General features: G+C 37.8%; 1 protein-coding gene and 1 long non-coding RNA gene across 3 annotated transcripts in view; one reads left to right on the top strand and one right to left on the bottom strand.

The window, feature by feature from the left end:
• The window catches only part of RPS6KA5 (ribosomal protein S6 kinase A5), a 38,801-nt gene continuing 14,114 nt past the window's right edge, over nucleotides 1–24,687 (bottom strand). The window contains exons 8-19 of one of the 2 annotated variants that reach the window (XR_014510032.1): nucleotides 24,162–24,312; nucleotides 22,482–22,643; nucleotides 20,619–20,659; nucleotides 19,796–19,852; nucleotides 19,391–19,516; nucleotides 18,227–18,360; nucleotides 17,416–17,509; nucleotides 16,305–16,475; nucleotides 15,051–15,242; nucleotides 13,057–13,216; nucleotides 11,370–11,533; nucleotides 9,160–9,226 (exon numbers count right to left, since the gene is read on the bottom strand). Coding sequence is in view for 1 of the 2 variants with exons in the window: in XM_083435609.1 (XP_083291735.1) it covers nucleotides 8,987–9,226; nucleotides 11,370–11,533; nucleotides 13,057–13,216; nucleotides 15,051–15,242; nucleotides 16,305–16,475; nucleotides 17,416–17,509; nucleotides 18,227–18,360; nucleotides 19,391–19,516; nucleotides 22,482–22,643; nucleotides 24,162–24,312 (1,594 nt within the window). In the remaining variant the exon portion in view is untranslated. Of the gene's footprint in view, nucleotides 9,227–11,369; nucleotides 11,534–13,056; nucleotides 13,217–15,050; nucleotides 15,243–16,304; nucleotides 16,476–17,415; nucleotides 17,510–18,226; nucleotides 18,361–19,390; nucleotides 19,517–19,795; nucleotides 19,853–20,618; nucleotides 20,660–22,481; nucleotides 22,644–24,161; nucleotides 24,313–24,687 lie in introns of both variants that reach the window. The other variant, XM_083435609.1, reaches the window with a different exon arrangement.
• Nucleotides 9,030–24,687, top strand: part of LOC310677938 — a 25,311-nt gene continuing 9,653 nt past the window's right edge. Inside the window, exon 1 of the long non-coding RNA XR_014511526.1 lies at nucleotides 9,030–9,128. This is a non-coding gene — a long non-coding RNA (uncharacterized lncRNA). The remainder of the gene's footprint in view (nucleotides 9,129–24,687) is intronic.

A 24,687-nucleotide genomic window follows, 5' to 3' on the forward strand; every position in this document is an offset into this window, starting at 1 on the left:
TACTTTGTACACAGACAAGTTTATTTTTTGAGGGTAGAACAAATATATTTGAACATATGCACAGTTATGAAATTGTAATAAGCCCTTAATGCTTTTAAAATTTAAATCCACACATAAAACATTTCAGCAAACTTCAAGACTTTTTTTTTGACAAATGCAAGTTTCAACTTTGTTGCTTTTTGAAGTTGATACAACTCATTCAAGACTTGCCAAATAAAGGGAGACCAAATTAAAGACATGTAAAAAGCATGCATCTTTGTTAACATTTACACAAATACTTGTCAACACTGACAATTAAAAGTAAATAATATAAAATCCCTTAATTTGTGTACAGTATTTAGAAACTGTTGAATGGCAGTATGGACTGTAACAGTAATAAAGAATCCAAGAAAGATTAACACAGCTTAATGCGTGATATATATGTAACCCTAGGGATTGGGATGCTGGAGGAGGAAAAACACATAAATTTTTCTTTCATCAAAATAATTCTAAAGGAGCCTATGTTCCACTGTACACAATAAGTTAGCAAGTTCTAGCCCAGCTAGAATGAAACAATCCCAACATTTTAAAACTACTGTTAATTGTTTGCATATAAACCATATAAATATTACACTTTGGGAAGATGTCTGAATAAAAGCCTTTATTGTATATATTATATTTGCATGAAAAAAAAGAAAAAACCTATTATATATCTAATAAGAACCTGTAAATTAATAATTAAAATTAAAATTCTATCATGGTACAAAGTTTGCATATTTAAAAAAAGATATTCTATGGATAGATATGTTTCTATCATAGTTCCCAAAATGTTATATATTAACAACTTCACAAATAGAAAGAGATAACGTACGAAGGAAATATACATTTAAAATATGAGTAGAGTGTTAAAGTTTACAAAACAAGCAGGTTCTTTGTGAAAACCACAAAGATCTTGCTTATTTGATCTACAGTTAAATGTTTAAAAATAGTTATCTCCTTAAGCAAAGCAAAAGCTTGTGCTTCACAATGCAATCCTCTGTCAACAGCTTCCAGCTTACTCAGTACTTCAGATGCACCTTGTTCTATTTTCTTCCCTTTTCCTGATGTGTTTTCCAATATATAGTCACATCCATCAGTTGTACCCACAGTAGCCTCAGCATATGAGAAATTAGTCTCAAGTTTAACACACACCATTAAACACACTTACAGTGCAACCCTAGCCATGCCTACTCAGAAGTAAATCCTACTGAACTCAATGGGGCTTTCTAATAGGTAATTTAGATTAGGATTGCAGACTTCTATAATAGTACTTATATACTGCTTTTCAGGGCAAAGCCTTCCCAAGGCAGCTTACAAAATATAGTTAAGACTGTAAAACAAATGTCCAAGATACAAATAAAGCAATCCAATTACAAAAGCTAAAAACAGCAGTGGTTTAAAGCAGTCAGATGCCCTACTCAGACTGACATAGAAGACTAGTGGAATGCACTTGCTGAATTACCAGAACTCCCATACGCCCCTTTCCTGATGCGACAGAGCATTCATAAAGTTACATGAGCACATCTGATCATTTTGAAAGGCCAACAGCAAAGGGGAAAATTATTCTTATACCCTGATCCTAGAAACTATCCAACCATGATGATCAAATAGGTCTTCATGTCAAAGCTGCTTTTGTACTCAAAATGGGCAGAGCTGGTTATGGGGAGGAAGCAGCCTGACAATCCCTTTTCCATGTTTCCACAGCATTTTATCGAATTAGGATACCGTATATTGATTTCTTCCTAAATTTAAGGCAGGCATAGTCTATGCATGCTAATCATCTGCCAAGCAGGTGAATCATGGGTCTACCAACTCAGTCCAGGTTCCCATTTCCTCCAGCTTATTGGTGCTAGAGGTGTCCATGTTTTTTTTAGTTGCTTCACCTTGGCTTCAGACCTTTACAGTCAAGGATTAATTCAGGTGCCTCTTATCAAGCTAATCTGCTACATAAGGACTACAATCCTGTCACTGGATCAGGGTGTGGGAAGGACCCACACTGATTTCCATGTTACACGTGTACTTTGACTCTACATATGTTTTAATAGGAGATAAGAAGATCGTTCATTTACAGAAAAACCCCACTATTTATCCTACACTGCTTCATTACATTTACCACAATACACTTGGAAATGTGTTGTGGGTTTCAACTGTACATTATACTTAAATACAGATACAATAAATAATACACTATCTCCTAGAACAACACAAAAAGCATTTGTTAATAAAGGATATTTGGAGAACTCTGACTAATGTTGTGGTAATTTTAGGGAGTTATATCCAAGTGCTTTCAGAAATAAAGGAGTAACAACGCAAAGGAAAGGAAATAAAATTGTTAAGAAACTCATTCATTTTAGAATAAAGAGGGGGGGAATTATATTCAAGAGTACACACCAAAATTGTGCCTCATGTTACAAATGTAAAAATAAGTTATTTAGAAGTGTCATTATTCTTGGGTGTAACCTTTAAAAATGAAATGTCATAATTTAAGAGACAAACTCTCTCTCTTATAGTATTAGTTTTCCTTTCAATTCTTATTTTTCTGATTTACCAAATCTATAAAATCTTTAAACTCTATAAAACCATTATGGAACACTATTTACCCTGATCTGCTACACAAGCCAAGTAGGTGAACTGTAGAACATACTCTGAAGAACGTACCAATGCAAAACTCTGGAGTTGCTAGGAGCATAAGACAAGCCAATGGTCCAAAGACGTGCCTTTCGGATCAGGCCAATGGCCCATCTAGTCCAAAGTCCTGTTCCTAGTGGCCAACCAAATGCCTCTGGGAAGCCTGCAAGCTGGACACAAGCACAACAACACTCTGCCCACCTTCAGTTCCCAGCAACTGGCATTCATATTGCCTCTGACAGTGGAGGCAACATGGCTAGTAGCCACTGATACAGCATTGTATTCCATGGATTTGTCTAACCTGCTCTTAAAGCCATCCAAATTAATTACAGTCAAAATGATGTTTGTGATAGTATCTCAGGAACATACTTATCTCTTATGCTGGTCGTTGGTTAGGGGATATCACTCCCCCCCCCCCAGCAGTTAGCATTTCCATTGCCACTGCAAGTGTTTTGAGGAAGGGGATTGTACAAGCATCATAAGCATCTAAAGGTGTGCTTATAACATCACTGAAAATGTGAAAAATCAATCTCCCAATTATTCTGGGAGAACTTGTACTGATTTTAAATTTTTTTAATGTGCTGGATATATCCCGTTCCATTGTGCAAAGCAAACTTTCTTCCACCACAAAAATAAATATGCTGCAAGCTGTTGCAGCTCTCTCGAGACATGGCTTTTTCATCCTTCCCATTCATTCTACCACTTTAAAATGGCTGAGGCTTCCTCAAGAGATTTCTAAGTGCTCCACCCTGTTTACGCCACCACCCTCACTGTTCCGAAGAGTCTCCCAATCCCATGGAGAAGGTTTGGCCAAACATGCAGTGTCACCCATAGAGGGATGCAGGGCAGATGACACGGAATGTGCTATTGGGCTAGTCTGAAGAGGAGTGGCAGTTGTAAGAAGAATTTATATAAATATAAAATATAAAACTGGAGAGACCAATCAATCAAAAAGATTTCTTGGCTTTAAAAACAAAAGCACTTTTAAAGCACTAATTATTCCTAAACTTCTAGAAATATCCCAATGAACATTTAACGTTCTTTTTATCCATCTATACATCTTTCAGTTCATGCCTTTTGCATAAGCCTAAAACAGCATATAAGATCTGGCTATGCTGTTTCTAAATATTTGTCATAATTAAGAACTTTATTTAGAAATGTTAGGGACTAATTAGTGCATATCTTCATCTAGCAAACATCTATGCTTACATTTATTATATTTTGACAATAGAAAAGGACAGAAAATTCTCAGCAAGTTGAACAAACATGCTTAAAATGGAGCTAACTGGATTACAAATAAGGGTGTTGGAATTGTATTATGTCACCTAACACATCAACCTTTTGTGGCAAACTCTTCTATATTAGTGCCACAATTGACTAGAAAGGGGGTGTTTCCAACTCAGTTTAAATAATCTCTAGTAGCAGGACTGGAAAAGAGCCTTGCCTTAGATCCTGGAGATCTACTACTGCCATTCAGACTGTACTGGGCTGGATGGACTAAGTCAATAAAAAAGGAGATTGAAGTAAATAAAGCCTATTGTTTTGATTTAAGTTCAACTGAATTAAACATTCAATTGACTATGCAGGATTATGGATAACACAATCCTATGTATATTTACTCAGCAATGAATCCCACAGAGTTCAAGGGAGCTTACTCCCAGTTAACCATGTAAAGGATTTTAGCATAAAAACATTAACTAGTGAAGGACACAAAACCAATTAAGGGGAACAAGCTTTGCACACAGATAACTATCATAACAATTCTGTTTCATGCCACAAATCAACATTATCTTCTCTTTTGTAGCAATATAAGCCTTAAGATAAACACAACAGAAAATTATATATTTAGCCATACCAGTATCTGTGTGTTTACATTGCTTACTCTAGTAGAAAAGAAACCCTGATTAATTATATAAAATTTGGGGTTTACATTTTATCCTTGTTTGGTTTATCAGGTAGGATCCAGATTTGCCCAGAACAGAATTATCCCAAAGGCAGATGGAAAATTTCATTTATTTCCCCTTTTCCTTGCAACGCCCCCGCCCTGCCTGGTTCCTCAAAATCACATCTTCCCTGCTCCCTCCATGTAATAGTGTATATGGATTGTTTTTTATGTATACCTGATACAAATATTTTCTCTGTAAATATATTATAACATTTTTTCTTGAAATGAAAACAAAGAAAAACAAAGTTTTCTAGCTTCACTGGAGGAGTTTACTAAAATAATATTGCACCAACCTTACTGGTGTCCTGGAGAATCAATTAACAAATTACTGTAGTCAGAGAAGGGAGTCATGCACAGCCCTGCCCCCAGTTCTGTTGCACTGCGGACAGGAAACAATATCCATTTGCCTGAAAGACTGAACACTAAACAGGATCAAGCCATAATAAATTATTTGCTTCACGCTTTTAGTATTTTTTTCCTATCAACTTAAAGTAATAACATTTTCTTAAACTAATTAATTGTCCGATGCAAGTAACAATACCATAAAAGCATTTATGGCAACACAACTGCATCTGTACCACTTAATCTCTAATCACTATTCTTATACTACTTTCTCTACTTAGCATATTATACCTATTTCAAAATGTAACCAATAAAATTATATAGTGTACACATTCAAAATTTTGAAAACATATCTGTTTGAACAAAAACATAATGAAAGTTGTGCTCTGCACCCACTTATGCTTTTATCAGATAAAATCCGCTCCCAAGAGTACAAAAATGTTCACGATCTTTCTTGATAGCTGCCTGTGCAAGAGAACAATGGAAATACAAACTCCCCTTTTTCCTGAGAAATTAAATCATTATTTTACTCTGCACATTTTATGAAGTCCTACCAAATATCAATGAAACTATTCTAATATAAAACACCATTTATTTGGATTTCTCCAAAAGGGACTAGATTTTTTTCAAATAATTATTTTAAACTATATATAAATTTAAACTAGGACTCATTGCATTGCAATTTAATCTGCTGAGCCACTAGGATTTTATTTTAAAAGTACGCATTTTAATCAATCTTAAAAGTGAAATGGAAAATCAAAAGAAGTATAGCAAAACATTTCTGTTTAATTTACTGAACACTAAAACAGCTTTCATCTATTAATTGGTGCTTTTTGCATAATCATGACGCCTTGATTTATTACAGAGAAAATGTTCCATTGTATAGGTCAATACAATGGGGGGTGTGGGGAGGGAAGGTCATATTCTCAAAGAAAGATTCAGCAAGTGAATCCAAACTAAATGCTGGCATAGTACTGAACAGCTTAACTTAAACTACCGTACTACTTTAAGTTATTTGTGCTATCATCACATAAAACTTTAAAATATAAAGATCCGGATAATGTAAACAATAGTTTTCATATTTTCCATCAGCTTAGAAACTCTGTGGCAATTTATCTCAAAGGATTCAATTAAGAGCACAATCCTATGCATATTTACTCAGAATTAGGCCCCAATGAATTCAATGGGGCTTACTTCCAAATAAGTATGCAAAAGACTACAGCCTAAGTAATTCATATAAATAAACTGTGAGAACTTATCAGACTCAAAGATGTGCCACTTCTTTAGCACCAGGGCCATACTGGAAGCTTGTAAGTCTTCCAGCTTATCTGCCTTAAAAAATGAAAAAAGAAAGAAAAGCAGTACAAGCTTCTGTCCCGTCCATGTTTGAATATATAGACTGCAGGCATAATTTAAGTTCCTAAACACAGTGTGGAAGCCAAGGCACATCTGGTGAACAAGCTGTGTTAATTCTGTGCTGTATGGATCTTGGAATTAACAACTCCAAATGTGAACAAACTCAGATTAGGATGTCAAATGATTAAGTCACTTAAGCCACCTCAAGGGACAAAATAATTATGGTTGCAATTATATGATCTTTGCTAGTCAGTTAAGCTTCATTGAACTCAGCAGCTTGTGCTTTTAAGTAAGCATGCATTAACAAACATGCAAAAGATCACACTGCTCATCTGTTGCTAAATTACAAGCCTTCTAGTTTCTATCACTAGATCTGCAAGGCTACTTTTACAACAAGAGCTAGAATCTTAACTTTTCCGTAAATGACAACTTGATTGCAAGAATGCTGACAAGAATCTAGAAAGCCACACAAAAAATACCTCTTAGACCATTTATCTCATTCCTGATGCAAGTGCTACCAATTACACTACAGCAACACAGAAAAATATACTCTTTTCAAGACAGTTTTCCACCAATTTCCATAGGTAAGCCTGCATTAGGTTTCTCAAAACACTGATAATAGATGCAACTTTGTAAACAAGCCATATATATATATATATATATATATATATATATATAATTTTTGCATAGGATTTGGATCTAGTTTATTTTACAATGCAGCAAGGTGTTTTTACAAACGACCAGATGTTCTCTGATCATGCAAATAAACTGCCCCAAAGAATTCACAATGGGACTACTCAATAACTTTTTGCAAGACTGGAGCACAGGTGCTGTAGAAGTGCTCTGCATATGTTGAGAAATTATGCTTCACAATTAAAAATGTTACCATTTTAAATGCATCAGTAAGTCACATTTATGATTCCAAATATATTACAGCTACGGTAGGAAATCTTACCGTATTACAAACACAGTGTACAAATGTGAAGCACAGTGTTTGATAGAATATCCCTTTAGTTTTCCCAGTGCATATATGGTTTAAAGTCAAAACATGCCCCAACATGAGAGGAGGCAAAATCTGAAGAGTATTGCATATAGGTATGGAAATCATGGCAAGAAAACAAAAGCTTAATATTGCAAAGCAGAATGATGTAATAAGTTCATAATTCTCACTGAAGTTACTAGAGCATCTCCAAAAGGCATTTTTCACTTTGTTCAGCTACTCACCAAATGCAATTATAGGTGTACCAAATCATGCGTAAGCATTACGTATCATTAAAACCTCTAATATTATGCTACAACCAGATAGCACACTGTCAGATATATCACAGCATGCTTAATTTTTGGACCCACACATGATAGCAGGAATATAGAATTTGCAATTAAGAGAAAGTCATTTTTATATTTAGCAACGAGGCATAAATATATAAGATAAACCTATTTGTTCAGAAAATCTTGACATGTTTTTAGCACTGAATGCTAAGAAAACAGTAAGTTCCTTTTATAAGTACTGTATTAGAAGCTATTAAAAAACCCCAAAAGTCGTTCAAAATAGAAAATAGGAAATGGCCAAAATCTACAGAAGAAGTAATCACAAAGTTCTGCATACTAGTTGCCAAGCCCTGAACAGCAAAAATGTTGCCTGTGTATTGTGCAAGGATTTGTGCATCCATTTCACATGCTGAAAATTATCTTTGGATGTGACTTGATTTTCCTTATGCAGGAAACCTGCATAAGGACAAAAGCTGCTGCATATGGGGAAGCCACTATTTTTGATCCTGGCCATTATGTTTCAAGACTCTTAAAATCATACTGTCATCTTTCTAATATACAGAAATTTCCAAAGAAAACCAGCCTTAATTAAGATGTCTGCATGAATCCCGGACAGTCACTGCTAGTAAATGGAGTTCTGAGAGCTTATGAAACTATATTTCCTTAACTAGCAATGAGAAAGCCCATTTTGCATGTCCAGTTACCTCAAAGGACTACAAGGGCTGGATTCAACTAACCCAGTGTGCTTGTGGAAGCCAGTTCTGGGACTCCCAGTAGCACAATTGGGCTTCCCCCCTTCTCCTCCCCCCATGTGCCCTGCCCGCTCCTCCCACAAATGTGGAGAGTTGGGAGAACCCCCAGAACAGCACATGGGGGGGGGGGAGGAGAGAGGGGAAATGGTTCTGTCTGGCAAGCAAAAATTATTGTGCTGGTGGAAAATGTTTTATTAGTATGATGTTGAACTCCACCCCAAGTTTTGTTCATTAATAGCTTCAAAAACTTCAATGCTGGTTATAACCACAGCAGTATTTTAAAATGTCCTATTTCAGACTAGGACTGAAACAAAAGATTAGAAAATAAAATGTGTGCCTTTAAGTTATGGGCAGAATCCAACAAGTGATCTTGTGCTTACGGAAGGATTTTTGATCCCACAGAGGCATTTGCTAACAGAAGAGATGAGATTCAATTCTTACTGAGTTCCCCATCTCAGTCTCCAGTGCCCACCCCAAGAATCTGCACCAGAGAGTTGGGGGACACTCCAGAATAGAGTTAATGAATGCCTCCCCTATTTTAGTGGACACCTCCACTGGATCAGAAGTCCTTCCATCAGTAAAAGGGTATCAGTTGGATTTTCCATACACATATAAACACTCTTTTTAAAGGAATGCATATGCCAGCAAATTCTTCATCAGAGCAAATCTCTGTTTTTCATTCAGAGAATTGGAAGATGCTCTCTGGATTATTGCTGTCTGCAGGAATTGCTGGCTGCAGGGTCTTTGTAGGAGTAGTTTTACCATGCGAATGAGAAGAAGAAGAATGAGAACTTTCACTGGAACTGCTTCGAGTCTCGGTACTTGTACTTGTTTTTTTCATCTTCCTTCTTTTTGCAAGAGGTGCCTTGTCAACATTCTGCAGGCAAAATCCTTCCCTCTTATATTTGTTAAAGGCCTATTTTAAAAGATAAATGCATTTGTGTATATTCAAACTGAAAACAGTTTTTATAGTTGCTTAAATATGAAAGTATTAAGAATATTTCCCCTAAAGAATTGCATTACGGACTTCAAAATATTTTTAGCAAAAAGACTTGATTAAATATCCAACAATTAATATACCATTTAATATTGTTGTAGGCTACAATCCTAGCTTCTAATGTAAATTTACCTATTGTTCCTGGCAGTTTCCCAAATGGTAGGTATCCTAAAAGCAGAAAGAGAGGTAGGCTTCCATACTACAAGCAACAAGCCTAATTCATTCCACCATTTCTTCCGGAAATACTTATTAGTGTCAGGGGCTGTGCCAAGAGGTTCTAGGCAAACTACATTCTGATGGACTCACACCTTTACGTGTCAGACCTAGACCCAGTGCAAATGCAGCTTTAAAGGTTGGGGCAGAGTAAGCATCAGTGATGCTGGAACCTCAGCAGCTATCAAACACAATGTGGTGACACTAAGAAGAAGAAGAAGAAGAAGAGTTTGGATTTGATATCCCGCCTTTCACTCCCTTTAAGGAGTCTCAAGCGGCTAACATTCTCCTTTCCCTTCCTCCCCCACAACAAACACTTTGTGAGGTGAGTGGGGCTGAGAGACTGTGACTGGCCCAAGGTCACCCAGCAGCTGCATGTGGAGGAGCGGAGACGCGAACCCGGTTACCCAGATTACATGACTACCCCTCTTAACCACTACACCACACTGGCTCTCACAAGGCCTTCTGACACCCATTTGAGGGGCTTAGTCCAGGCCTGGAGTCAATTGTAGATTTGGTGACAGAAATGGCTGCTGGGGCATAAGAGTTGACAACTTATTCGCTTTGTGGGAGTTGCACAGGGTTTGAGGGAAGGGTATCATCTTTCTCAAATAATAGTAAGGAATGGAAGAGAATTTGGTTTAGGTTTTAAAAATTAGTTTAAGAAGTACTTTTGAGGAAAAGAACTATAGAAGGTGCTCTTTTCAGCGTACCTTTATCCTTCGTTAATGCAGATTCTGAATCTCAAAAGATGGGTGTCATAATGTTTGTATTATTATTATAATCTTTATAATACTTGTATATTCTATTCTCTTAGCATCTCAAGGCAGCTGCCTACCAGCTCCATCTCGGATGCTGACTGAGACCCTACCTGCCTGCAGACTGTCTCACCAGAGTAGTACATGCCTTTGAAGGTGACTTGGAAACTACAACTAATCCAAAATGTGGCAGCTAGACTGGTGACTGAGAGTGGCTGCCGAGACCATATAACACCAGTCCTAAAGGATCTTCACAGGCTACCAGTATGTTTCCAAGCACAATTCAAAGTGTTGGTACTGACTTTTAAAGCCCTAAATGGCCTTGGCCCAGTATAGCTGAAGGAGTGTCTCCACCTCCATCATTCAGAATGGACACTGAGGTCCTCTTCTGAGAGTCTTCTGGTGATTCCCTCACTGTAAGAAGTAAAGTTACAGGGAACCAGGCAGAGGGTCTTCTCAGCAGTGGCGCCCTCCCTACGGAACACTCTCCCATCAAATGTCAGGGAGATAAAGAATTACACAACTTTTAGAAAACATCTTAAGGCAGCCTTGTTCAGCGAAGTTTTTATGTCTGACATTTTATTATTTTTTTATATTTTTGCTAAAAGCTACCTAGAGTGGCTGGGGAAACACAGCCAGATGGGCGGGGTATAAACAACAAAATTTATTTAATTTTTATTTACATTTAGTTTGATATATAAATGCAGCCCTGGCTTTAGCCAGAAGAGCAAGTGAGCAGGAAGGATTTTGTAAGCGGAGATCATTACCTTCGGGGCAGACAACTACTGCCAGAACCAGAAACAGGACCTGATGTCTCAAAGGTTTTTTCAACAGTAGTTTGAGTGTTAACTATTCCAATTTACCCCTCCCCCCACACTATTCTCCCAATTTTACATCATGATCCACATGTTCAAGAACCCCACTGGGACTAACAGAGAAAGCAGGGGTCAAGGTGAAGAATCCTCAGTTTGAGATAAAGCTGTAGACATTTCTGAATGTATATGGAACTAAAGTGCATCCCACTTTAAATGATAGGCTGGCAAAAGAAGCACATGGCTTAATGTTTAGAAAGTAAGACTATATGAGCTTACATTAAAGGTTGCTTTGACATAAGAGTGTCCAGCAGCTCCTGAAGATCCTAAATTGTCTGGAGTCATTAACGGGTTGGATGACAGTTGGCTACCATCTTGAAGCCATTCATTGTATCTCAAACTGGTCATTTTAATTCTCTTATTTGGATCCACTGTAAGAAGTCCTAATAGGAATTTATTAGACATTCTTAAATCAATGAACCACAGTTTATAATTGAATATTAAATAAGGAATACCAAACCCATAAACAAAAATGAACTGCTTCAACAATCCAGCTTATAACTTTAAATTTAGATTTTAGAATCATACAAATCAATCTTGAATATACTCTGAGCATCATTATTAAATAAATAGTTTATAACAGTATTTATTGAGTATTTGTAGAAGTTGCATGGAATCATTTCATAACATCTAGGAAATAAGATTAAATTATCACGACAGCAGCTATCCTGAAGTGTATGAACTCCAAAGTTTATTTAACAGGGTGTATAAAAGTAAATGATTAAAACGTATCAGATTTTTAGTTTAAAAAACCCTGCAAATACCATGTTTCCCTTACATATAACTTGTTAATATTAAAAAAGGATATAAGCATGTTAGCTCGAGTCAATATCTAACCTAAATCAATCCCCCTCCCAGAAACAATGAGTTCAAGAAACCTATGTAACAAATAACAAATTTGATCATTTCTCAGATATGAATGTTTATACTCTAGCTACTAACTCTAGGCATTTTATTTTCACCTGATGAAAACAAACTGCTCTAGTCTTCCCAGTAACTATCAAACCTTGATTCAATCAGTCAGCTACATCTGCTGAAATTCCTTCACCCACAGCATGTATCCTTAACTTTTTCAGATATGGGACCCACTTATAACCCATTTGGGTACCCATTTATTATTATTTTACCATACATTTGCATGGTGGTAATGCTCCTGTTACAACTCACAGTGGATCAGGCTGCAAACCACTATTGCAGCCTTTCTCAACCTGTGGGTTCCTAGATGTTGTTGAACTACAACTCCCATCACCCCTAGCTAGGAAGGCCAGAGCTCAGGGATAATGGGAATTGTAGTCAAACAACATCTGGGGACCCACAGGTTGAGAACCGCTGCACTATTGGATCCTGACCCACCAGCTGAGGACCAGTGCTCTACAGAACTATTAAACTACACAATTGTCCTCTTTTTCACCTGGCCGATCTACCTATTAATCATAAACATTTCAATTTTACTTGCTACTTGGCTTTCTGAAGGTGGGGCTGGGTCAAAGAAGCAGAAATGAGCAATATGGGGAAGACGACTTTTTTTTACTGCTTATCTAAATCAATGATTCATATTAATTTAAATCCTTATACTCTGTTTTCTAACTATTTTGTCTTCAAAAGTTCCCCCTAATCAAACTATCCAAATATTTTGTTTCAACTTTCACACTTAAAATGTTGGGATATAAGAGATTAACTGAAGCTTGTCAGCAAAAGATTGGTGCAGACACATTAGATTAGGGCCAAATGAGTCAATCAAATCACAGGCAATTGTACGTATTGTACTATCTTCCTTAGAAATCTTCATTTTAATTAATTTCAAGAATTATACTATTATATTATATGATAGAATTATTCTATATTATAGAACAGTTACAGGAATTACTAGAAACAGAGTAAATAAATTATGGGTCAATATATATACCTTGTATCAAATCTTTGGCTTCCTGAGAGACATTCTTCCAAGCATCTCCTTCAAAAGAGAACTCTCCTCTCTTAATTTTCTTCATAATTTCCAATGCACTTGTGCATGTTACATTTTTATCTTGAGACTGGAAGGGTACTTGTCCTGAGAGCATTGTATACTTTTCAAAAATGAAAAATTCTGAATCACTACTACATATAGGGGTGTGTGTATGTCTGTGTGTGAGTGAGAGAGAAATGTATACACAAACACACAAATTAAACGTGCCATAACCAATCTACAGTTAGCTAAGCAATTTACATTATATTAGGGGGGAAACAGGACAATTTTTACATGTCCACACAATTTAAGATAATATTTTCAGAAGTTACAGAACAGTTGAGGTTCAGTAAACTTTCCTGAAACCAAGTGATAAAATCTCCAGCATCAAATATACTATCCTTTTGTTGTTGTTTCTATAACAGTGGGCTATGCAGAAAAACGTACTTTCTCTCTTAGTCATTATTAAGAGCTCAGTAGCCAGATGAGGTATCACACGTTCCCCTCCTGCATTGCACACCCTGCACTAGGCATAGTTAAGGGATATGTCACAACAGGTATTAACTGTGCTTAAGACTAATGAGATTTCTTGATTACCTATGATTTGAACCTGATTATCAAATCGTGCTTAAGCAAAGCTGCTATGGAAAAGTGTGTGGTTCTATGGTCCACTCCTTAACTCGGATCCAAGCTTTCCTCCTGTCAGCAGGAGCATCACTTGCATGGAGTTCCACTGAGAGGGCATTCCCACCAGTGGAAGGGATTTTTGCCACTACCTCCTCTCCCTGCAACCCCTTGCACCCGCTTAATGACTCACTTGGCCAATTCTGGACCCTCTGGGAAGGTATGTGGTGACTGCAAGGGGGCAGCGTAATCAGTAGAAATGGACCACTGGTCTTATATGAAAAGTATTATTCCCTCAGATGCTCTCAGATGAGAGCTCGCCTTAGTACTTGGAAGGCAGAAGTACAACTACTGTAATTTAAAGGGCCTTGCTCACATCCAGCCAGCTCCTACCACTATACAACCATCTAAGCTGTGAAATCCCACACATAGACAAATATGAAACAAACCACAGGGAACGCAGAAGAACATAGGTTCAGGTCATGTCTGGATGCACATGGCCAAACTCCCTCTGGTGGCCCACCTTTTTTATTCACTGCCTTCTTACTGCTTTTTTTGCTGACAGGCAAAGTAGTCTTGTCAGTTATCATTATCAGGGGCACAATGGAAGGAATGACAGAGAGGGAAATTGTTCCTCAGTTAAAGGCACAGCTCCCTGACTACCTGACAGTGATGCCAGTTGAGGAACTGATGTCATTAACAGGCTGAAAGAATGCAGTGCTTATGGGCTACCTTTAATTTTAAGCGGTTGTCTCTTGACTCTGGCCAAAGTCTTCTCTAAAACTGCTGTAGGACTGTCTGGGAGCTAAAGAGACAATAAACACCACACAGACACAACTGAAAACTCACAAAAAGGGCAGAAATGCCTGAACAAAGCAGAAAGATAAGTTTGGGACACAACCTCTTGCATGAAAGCAGGAGTAAAACTGGCGGTAGGTAGCTGGATGTGAGCAAAGTCCTCTAAATTACCAATCTTGCCTTCAAGCATTAGAGGGACTTCATATCCCACCTGAGAACATTTTCACTCCACTCAAAGGAAAATTGCCTCCTCTCCCACTTTTGCCAGTGTTGTAACTCCCTACTTCTGTCAGTGGGAATGGATCAAAAGCCTTTGATTTGCAAAAAGCTAAGGCTGAATTCAATCCCTCCCCTCTTAACTATGATTAAGATATTATATCTGCACAGGACCAGTAAATATACATTCCACTGACTAATGGTCAGCACTCATACTTTAATCTGGGGCCATTATAAGCAACCCTTTTCCACTAGCAATCTGACCAAATGCTCGTCAGTTATTTAAAAATGCAGAATAAAATGAGCAATTAGCTTACCAAAATGACTCCCAAACTCCAAAGATCACATGATTCATCATAACCATTATGATTTAAGAGCTCTGGTGCAGCATAATGAAGGGTAAAACACGGCGTTTTAAGAGGCTGATTGTCAGGTGGCTTTAAGCGGGCAAATCCAAAATCAATTATTTTTATTTCTGAACTATCATTTTCATCTGTAAATAATAAATTCTAAGAGAGAGAAAATTAAATTAGAGATTTGCAAGATATGCTGTCAATATAAACCTAAATACATTCTTTATTTTTATATACTTGAGATAACTACAGTTATGCCTTCTCTTAGGGATGGGGAACCTGTAGCCCTGCAAATATTAGACTGCAACTCACATCATAAGAACGTAGGAAAAGCCTGGCTGGATCAGGCCGAAGACACACCTAGTCCAGTGGGCAGTCAGATGCCTATGGAGTGCTTGCAAGCAGGCAATGAGCATAACCATGCTCTCCCCACTTGCGATTCCCAGCAACTGGTATTCAGAGGCACACTGCCTCTGACAGTGAGGTGGAACATAGTAGCTGTCATGGCTAGTATTCATTGAAAGTGCTATCCTCCATTACTTTGTCTAATCTGCTATTAAATCCATCCAAATTAGTGGCTATCACTACATCCTACAGGAGGGAATTCCATAGTTTAAGCACACGTTGTTAGAAGAAGTACTTATTTGTCCTGAATTCTCTGATATTCCATTTCTAGTATTACTGGAGGGGCGGGACTTCTCCCTATCTACTCCCATGACCATCGGCCATGCTGGCTGGGGCTGATGGATACTGAAATCCATCTGAGAAACACTTTAAAATACATATATGCCTGATAGCAGAATTAAGTCATCACCAAGAACAGAACACACACAATTAAGTGAAGAGAGCATAAAAACAAAAATAAATAGTATTGTTTATATTATAATGTATATGCATTAGTCACCTCATAATACAGATTTTCTAGACAACATAGAATAATGATAATAATAATTGTATTTAATTATATCCCGCCTTTTTCCCTGATAGGGACCCAAAGCGGCTTACAGCTAAAATAGAAAAAGTATAAAATAAAATACACATGCTCAATGGGTAATCCCATTGGCAGAAGGTGCAGGTAAAACTTACCACAAGGAGCAGAGATAATTCATTTCATACTTAATGAACAAATCGCAACACATAAACTCCATCGTAATGAGAAAAGTGAACTGTCTCTATCATCACTAGAAAACCTATTACAAGAAGCTGAAAATGTCATACCTCAGGTTTTAAGTCTCTATGGACTACTCCTACATCGTGCATGTGGCTCACCGCTGAAACAAGTCTGCGCATTATATAACTAGCTTCAGTTTCACTGAAGTGCTTCTTTTTCTGGATACGTTCAAGTAATTCTCCTCCTTTCAAAAGTTCCATTACTAGAAAAGTGTGGAGCTATAAACAATATATTTGCATGCAAATTCTTTTTTAGAACATTTATTTCAAAATGCAAGGGACAATAATCAGCTAGATGTATTTAATATTCAAGTATATATACTGTTTACTTTTAATTTCCTCCAGGTTCAAAAAGCTATTGTATGTATATAGTACACCCCCTGCTTATTCTGTTCGCCAACCCTGCATATCCACCAACCCCCCTTTCTTTAAACATCACCCACCCCTTTGCCTATCTCCTCACAGATCTCCCTCTCCCCAGCTTGCCCAAACCCCCAATCCATTTTAAAGAAAGGCAGAAGGCACTTCAGAGAGCAGCTTGATCAGCTCCTCTGAAACATCTCTCCCTGCTCCATTAAACAGCTCCCCTGGGCTGCCTGCCACCAGCACTGTTTCCTTGCTCTCCTGCCTGCTGTCCCTCACACTGGAGATGGAGTGGTCATCTGTAGACAGCTATGTGAACTGCAGACCATGACGATAGCCTTAGATTTTTTATTATACAGGAAGACATACATTATGTGTATATAGTATACAGCACTGGTCTTCAACTGGTGGATTAGGACCCACTAGCAGGTCACAGCCTTCTCCAAGTTGGATTGCAACAGTAACACTACCACCATGCAATTGTATGGTAAAAGTTAAGAAGCAAATATTGTGATTTGAAACTAACTCTAGCTACATAATATTCCCTTCCTGGGCAAGATGATTAGTTAGGGTACCTGACCAGGTGTGGGTAAGCCTGGAGAAAGCAGATTATCTTTGCCCACTCCTGTATGGTTTCAGGCCTGGTTTTAGCATCAAAACAACCTCACATCCTACCTAGGAATCAAAATTTGGCTTCCAGGATCTCATGCCTATACTGTGCAAAGTCAGCTTAGTTTGCAAAATGTTTAGTTCAAATGTAAGCAAATTATTCTACAATATTTACTGTTTTAAATACCTGATCATGGTAAACTTCATGCAGCTTCACAACATGGGGATGTCCTTCGCAAAGTTTTAAAGCTGTTATTTCTCTTTGAGTGTTGGCTTCTAGCCTGAAATATTAAGAAGTCAGTTTGTAACAATTTAACAATCCAAGCATTTCCTTGGATCTAAACAATTATGAGTCTGTACTATACAAACTCTAAAAATATCTTATAGGGGCACATTTGGTTGTATTGTGAACAGGGCAGCAATTTGGTAGATCTTCAGATTAAAGAATCAAGTATGTTTGCCTTTTTAAAAACTTGTTTGTGCTTTAGCGGAGTAATCTTCTGAGATCCTTCTTTGGCTACACCCTCGGAAGCAAGGAGGACAGCAACTGGGCAAGGGACCTACTCAATGGTGGCACCTCACTCATGAAATATTTTGACTATATAGTTTGTGGTTTTATATTCTGGTTTTGTTCTGTGAACCTCCCTGAGACCTCTGGGTATAGGGCAGTATATGAATGAATGAATGAATGAATCAATCAATCAATCAATCAATCAATCAATTAAAATTCTCCCTAGGGAGGCTCATCTGTCTGATGGTTTGCTTGTCTTTTTAGTGTCAGTCAAAAGCTTCTTTCTTACCCCGCATTTTAATTTGTTAAACCATTATTCTTTAACCACTGCCATTATTTTATGCTTTTTAATTATGTTGTTGAGTAAGCGGCCCTGAGAATATCTATATTGAAGGGCAGCAGAGGCATTTCTTAAGGTAAAACAACAACAAAAAAGCTATTTTCATTATTCAAATTTATAAGAAACGAGAAGAAGAAAACATATAACCTTTTACTAATGATTTTTACTGCATATTCTTGGCTAGTTTTTTTGTGTAAGCATTTTCGACAGATGGAAAAACTTCCTTCTCCCAGTGGTCTTTCTTTCAGGTCCAGTTCATAGTGAAGATAAAACGAAGAGTCCTGCAAGAGACAGCAGAAGAGAGGGAAACTGGCTGTATTTAGTAATCTTTACTGAATAAAAGAAACAAGAAAAAGAACAAAGTTACTTGAGAATTTTTAATTACAGCAAAACATATTTTGTGCTGTATTAGAATACCACAGGCAGCAACCAATTTGTGTAGGGGTTCCGTTCCTGGCCCTCGTGAGTGTTGGCGGAGCACCCATAAGCCCATTCTGCCCCCATCCCTCCCTCTTCCAGGTCCAAAACGACCAGCGCATCAGTGGTCACGCGTCAGTTGGATGTGCCTAAAAAGATCACCACCTGTACTAATTGCAAGTTTACAGTATTTCCTTTTTAATGCCTTGGGAAATAGCAAAGTAATGTAATATTTGTTTATTTAGACTTCTGTACTGCTCCTCATTCATAGATCACATGGTGGCTTACGGCATAATAAAAACTTAAAATACACAACATAGTAACAAGAAAAACAACAACCCCCACACAGAAACATTTAAAAGGCCACTAAGAATTCTATCGGGACGCGGGTGGCGCTGTGGGTTAAAGCCTCAGCGCCTAGGGCTTGCCGATCAAGAGGTCGGTGGTTCGAATCCCCGTGGCGGGGTGCGCTCCCGTTGTTCGGTCCCAGCGCCTGCCAACCTAGCAGTTCGAAAGCACCCCCAGGTGCAAGTAGATAAATAGGGACCGCTTACTAGTGGGAAGGTAAACGGCGTTTCCGTGTGCGGCTCTGGCTCGCCAGAGCAGCGATGTCACGCTGGCCACGTGACCCGGAAGTGTCTTCGGACAGCGCTGGCCCTCGGCCTCTTTGAGTGAGATGGGCGCACAACCCTACAGTCTGTCAAGACTGGCCCGTACGGGCAGGGGTACCTTTACCTTTACCTTTTTAAGAATTCTATCATTAAATATTTTCTTTTAAAATATCTTAAACTGAAAATATCGGGGGGGAAACAATGCAAATTATAAATACGTTATAAAACAGAGTTACATCTTTTAATTAGGACATTAAACTGCTATATTAAGTTTTAACGCTACCTTCATCATAGCACTCCTGGCAATACTTGTAATTCCAGGTCGGTCCACTGCTGTCAGGAAGTGAACAGGATCCATAGTGGCTGCATTACGTTTGAATAAGATGGAAGGAGCAACAAAGGAGTATCCCTAAAGAACAAAAAGAAAAGATATCCATCACGCCCAGAGTTTCCAGCTATCAAATTTTAATTGTAATTTCAATAATTTAGGGTAAGCGTAATTCAGACAGAAATAATCAGCATCCAAGATAAGCCAGAATCATTATATTCAAGGAAATTATGCACCTTCTTATCACCGTAAGAGGAAGCCTGCCTGAAAGAAATTAAACCATCTTCTGATCCATTAAAAAAAATCAATTAAAAGCTCAGTTTGTAAAAAATAAAAAAGAATGCTAAAAAACTGACTCACAGCTTTTTCACTGGTGACAAAGGGTGATACGTCAAACTGGCTAGCTTCTCAAGAAACCTACAGTTAAGGTATCAAACAAGCTTACATTATGACTGGGCAAATGGATTTTTATCTGGTAAACACAAATGTTATATTCTAAAATCTCAGTGGAATTACCATGATTTATTCCTTAGTTCCAATTTTCTTTTATGTTCTATTTCTGCTTTTTTTTAACTGTAAAGTTAATTGCTCCTCAAATTTAATCATGGTTTTATATGTGTGTGTGTATTTAAATAGTTTAATGTCTTACATGTGTTCCATATATTCAACCTGCTTATACTGGGAGTGACATTAATTTTGAAAATATTCTCGTAAAGAGTTCCAACATGTTCCACAAAAACAAAACTGAAGCAAAATTCTGTTATACCTCCACCATTTAGAAGTAAGATTTCAAGAAAAACTCAATGTAAATGAGACAGGGGCGCAAAAATTCATTGGATGAATTTCACAATTTTTGACGTTTTTGGAACTAAGCTGGAAGAAACCAATATATCACTGAGTAAGATTTATTTGGCTATGAGTAAAATCTTTAGGTTTTGCATTGAAGAAACTCCATACATCAATTGTTATTTTCTTTTCAATTCCCTTGGAATTGTTAGGGGGAAATTCAGCTATCTTTGATGTGGAGCCTATCCATACTCTTACCATGAACACTATTAAAGTATCTCTCTAAAATAATGCACCAAATAGTGTTCATCAAGGTTTTTTTAAAGGAAACATAAAAGAGTGGTTAACACTTTTGATACATCTGACTCTGCTAATTTAGTAAGAATAATATATCTACCTGTTATCTCGTATTTCCTCTTGGACTACCAAGGACCTGTTCTGTAAGATAATAGCAACACCTCTTTTTTTTTTTTTTCATCAGAAGAGCAAGTAGCATACAAATCTTCCAATTTTAAAAGAAGGATCTGCTCCTTTCTTTTTATTTTTATTATTTTCCATTACAGTTTACATGTAGACTTATTTCATACATTTGAAAATGTCCAACATAAGGAGTCCCATTGCCAGACATATTTAAGGGAAATAAAATATGAGCCAGAACATCTACATGGACATCTGACAGGGAACCAACTGAAGCTCTTCTCCTCCTATATAGGGAGAGTTTCTGACAATTCTTCGGTTTCATTCATTCGAACTTCCCCTATGTAGATAAGGTGATGAGGACACTTTGCACGAAGGATTTTTAAACACACAAACCAGGGCAAAGGATTATCAATCACAGACGGACTTGAATCAAATACCTTACATGAGGGCTGGCTAGAATGGGTCCATTTAGTTTTAGTGGTAAGCTTGTTTTGCCTCTCTACTCTTCTGCTACCTTCTCCTCTAAAACTTGAGTCACTATTCAGTTCTGCTACTTTCCCCAGATTTTGTCTGTGTACCAAAGTCTGCCTCATGCACAGCCCCCAGACAACAGTCTCAGGCTGTTTCTATTTCACTTTTTCACTTTTTCTATTTCACTATTTCACTTTCTTATCCTGAAAGCCTTTCTGTGGTTCCCCAGCGTCCCCAGCTGTGGTTCAGCTGCTTTCCACACCAGCTGAAATTGCTTTCTGTGATACATATCTCATCCTACTTCTCTTACTTTGCTGTACCCCTCTCTTAGATGCCACAGTCCATCCAGCTCATTGAAAAAGGTCCGATCCTGAAGAAACAAACATAAATCTTCTCTTTCCTGAGAGGCTCTGACTCAAGACTAACAAATATATTTCCTTGCTCTCTTCTATTATTGTCAATTATAGAGTAGAAGAATGGATGCACATATACTGCTTACATTTCTTTTTTTGCCCATTTTTAAGTTCACAGAGCTCTAGATTAGCCCTTGTACACTAGCAGAGTTAAGCAACATGGCCCAGATTCAACTAACCGGGCATGCTAGTGAAAGCCAGTGCAAAGGCTCCCACTGTGCAATAGAGCTTTCCCTTACCTCCTCCCCCACACACCCTCCACTCCTTCCCCAAATCCACTCTGGAGAGTTGGGAGAACCCCCAGAATGGTTCATGGGGGGGGGATCATTCCATCTAGCAAGCAGAAATGCTTACACTGTCAAAACTATAAGAGAGCAATGACAAATTCCTCACTGTGTCTCAAGGGGTTGGCAGGAGGGAATCAAAATTAGTCTTAATCATCCTCTTTGACTATCTAATCAAGATTTAATACCTTTGCCTTCAAAATCAGTAACAATTTTGATCTGATGACTCTCAGATTTATAAATGATGCTTTACAGCCAACCTACAGCATTACTTGCCATTTTTACTTTTCTTTGCATACTGTCAATCACCAACTTAACTCAATGCATCTCAAATAGTGCTACACAGCCATATCTTTCAGTGTGGGATATATAACTGATGGTCATATTTTTTATTTTATAATTTTACTTGTCAACTAAGTCTGCACTTTTTGTAATGATCCTAGGAAGGGTTACATAGTCATGCAAGCATGGCTATTCCTTCCCACACTAGTGAAGGCATAATGATGAGACTTTATTCAGTCCATTTGTTTATGTTAGTATCAAAACATCTCTAGCAAACTTCATTCACTTTAATCGCCTTCAGAAAATCACTATATTTTATTTAATTCTGAAATTATCTCTGCACGAGTTCCTATTAATAATAATAATAATAATAATATTATACGCAATTACCTGGAAAAGCTTATCTGCAGCTTGTGGTGTGCTTGCTGGAGAATATGTTGGGTCCATTTCTGTAAACTCATCTGCAAAGTTACTAACATCCAATTCATCACGAATTACTGGTTTAAATGGAGCTGGCACTATTTTGGCAGCCAAGTCATTCCAATTCAGTTTCTAAACAGAAAGTAATTTTAGAAGGTAATGAAAGCAGAGCAAAAGATGAACATTTCAACTGACAAAGAGAATTGCTCAGGGAAGTTTAATAATGACTTACAGTGCAATCCAATGTACATCCACTCAGGAATTAAGTCTCATTATATTCAGTGAGACTTAATGTGTATAGGTAAATGTGTATAGGACTGCAGCCTAAGACTTCAGGTATGTTCTTTGGGCAAATGTGGTTGAGCAGAAATACAAAAGATGCAACCAAGGCTTTGCTCTCCACTTTGTTCACAAACTTCAGAACTAACATATTGTGCTTGCAATCTTTGCTTATTTTACTTCAACCTTCTTAACTATGACTTACATTGTAATCCTATTAATGTCTATTCCCAAGTAAGGCCTGCTGTTTTTAATGGGACTTACTCCCAGCTAGGTGTGTATAGGAGTGAATTTTTTAATTATCTTTTAAAGGCAACTCCCAATTTACGTGGGGGTTATGTTACAAGGGACCGCACATTTAAGTGAAATTGTGTATATTTGAAACACCCCATTCTGCCCCCACCTCACTCCTTTTAGTGACGTTTTCGGGTCACTTCTGGGTTCAGCGTGATATGCGTGTGCACAGTCACGCACATAAATCAAGGCTTGCTTGTACTTTAGAATCTTTCAGTTGTGTCAATATTTATTTATTTTTAACACAGGAAGAGGAGGAGTTTCATGGCTTTCCCTGGAGATCACATTCCATCATTTTTGTAGCACTGCAAAAAAAACCCTTATATGTAAATAATATTGTATAAATAATAAAGTAATTATGGGGAATTAATATGTAACACTATGTATTGTGTTAAATTTGTAGGTAAGTACATTAAGTGAACTATAGTAAAAATAAGGTCAGGGGTTTGTGTGCTCAGAATGAGTAATGGTTGGATATGAGTTTTGAAAGGGCATTTGAATACTGGTGGGAGACAGCTGCAGTTGGCTTGGGAGAGTGTTTGGAAGCTTGGGGCAAGGTTAGTAAGATACAGTAGGATCAGCATTGTTGTTGGTCATTGTTTGGGGATAAATGCTGAGATTTACCTTAGGCCCATTTAGAAGGGTAGATTGGGCTGGAGTGTTTGTATGGACCCAAGTATGTAAGAGTGCACATAATTGAAACCATATGCTTCTGTGCAATGAATAATTGTAAACCTTATTATTAATTCTGTTATCAATATAATTGCTGCATCATACACACAGGCAACTCGACCAGCTATGCTAGAGATGGCAATTATTTAAGAACTTGGTATCTGTAGTGGCAGAGAAAAGAACGAGGACTTAAAACACCTGGCAGCAACCCAGCTCAGGACTATACCCCCAAAAGACAGAGAAGCACATATAGGTGGATCTGAGGGTGATGTCAGAGAACCACGTAGCTAAGGGGAAGCAGTATAGCAGTCCTTTCTCTAATGCCTGCCAGACCTATTTCTAAACATAAAGTAACATGTTTCCAAAGCAAAAATGTAAAACAGACAATATCTAGTTTTGTTTCACCTGGAAGAAGGGATGCTGTTTTATTTCATCAGCACCATTTGAACCACAGCCCAGTCTTTTCTTGGGATCTTTCATCAGAAGACCTTGAATTAAATCTTTGGCTAGAGCAGTCATTTCTTGGGGATAAGGAGGTTCACTTTTCAATATTCTCCTGAAGAACAAGAAGAAAATCACAACAAGGTAGTGAAATGTTCACCACATGGCGATAGGGTATGTAGAATTGTGGTCATAAAGTGGTACAAACTGTCATATGCTTGTCAAGACAGCTGGGTCCACCTAGTGACTAGTCCAAAACTTTACGGAGAGCCACTAGCAGTCAGAGTAAAGACTCTTGCTACCCAGATTTTAGTACCAGTCCTGCTACCTAAGACCCTTTGAAATGGTTGTGCCAATAAACCTTATCTAGGAAGCATCAATATGACCCATCAATGTAGTGTTTCTCAATAATTGGACCTGGGGTCACTTTCAATGGGCCTCAGTGTCACAGCCTGCTCAGCGTCTCTACATTTGCTTGCCCTGACCTCCA

This window comes from Podarcis tiliguerta (assembly GCF_965153285.1).
Source record: "Podarcis tiliguerta genome assembly, chromosome: 1".
NCBI lineage: Eukaryota > Metazoa > Chordata > Lepidosauria > Squamata > Lacertidae > Podarcis > Podarcis tiliguerta.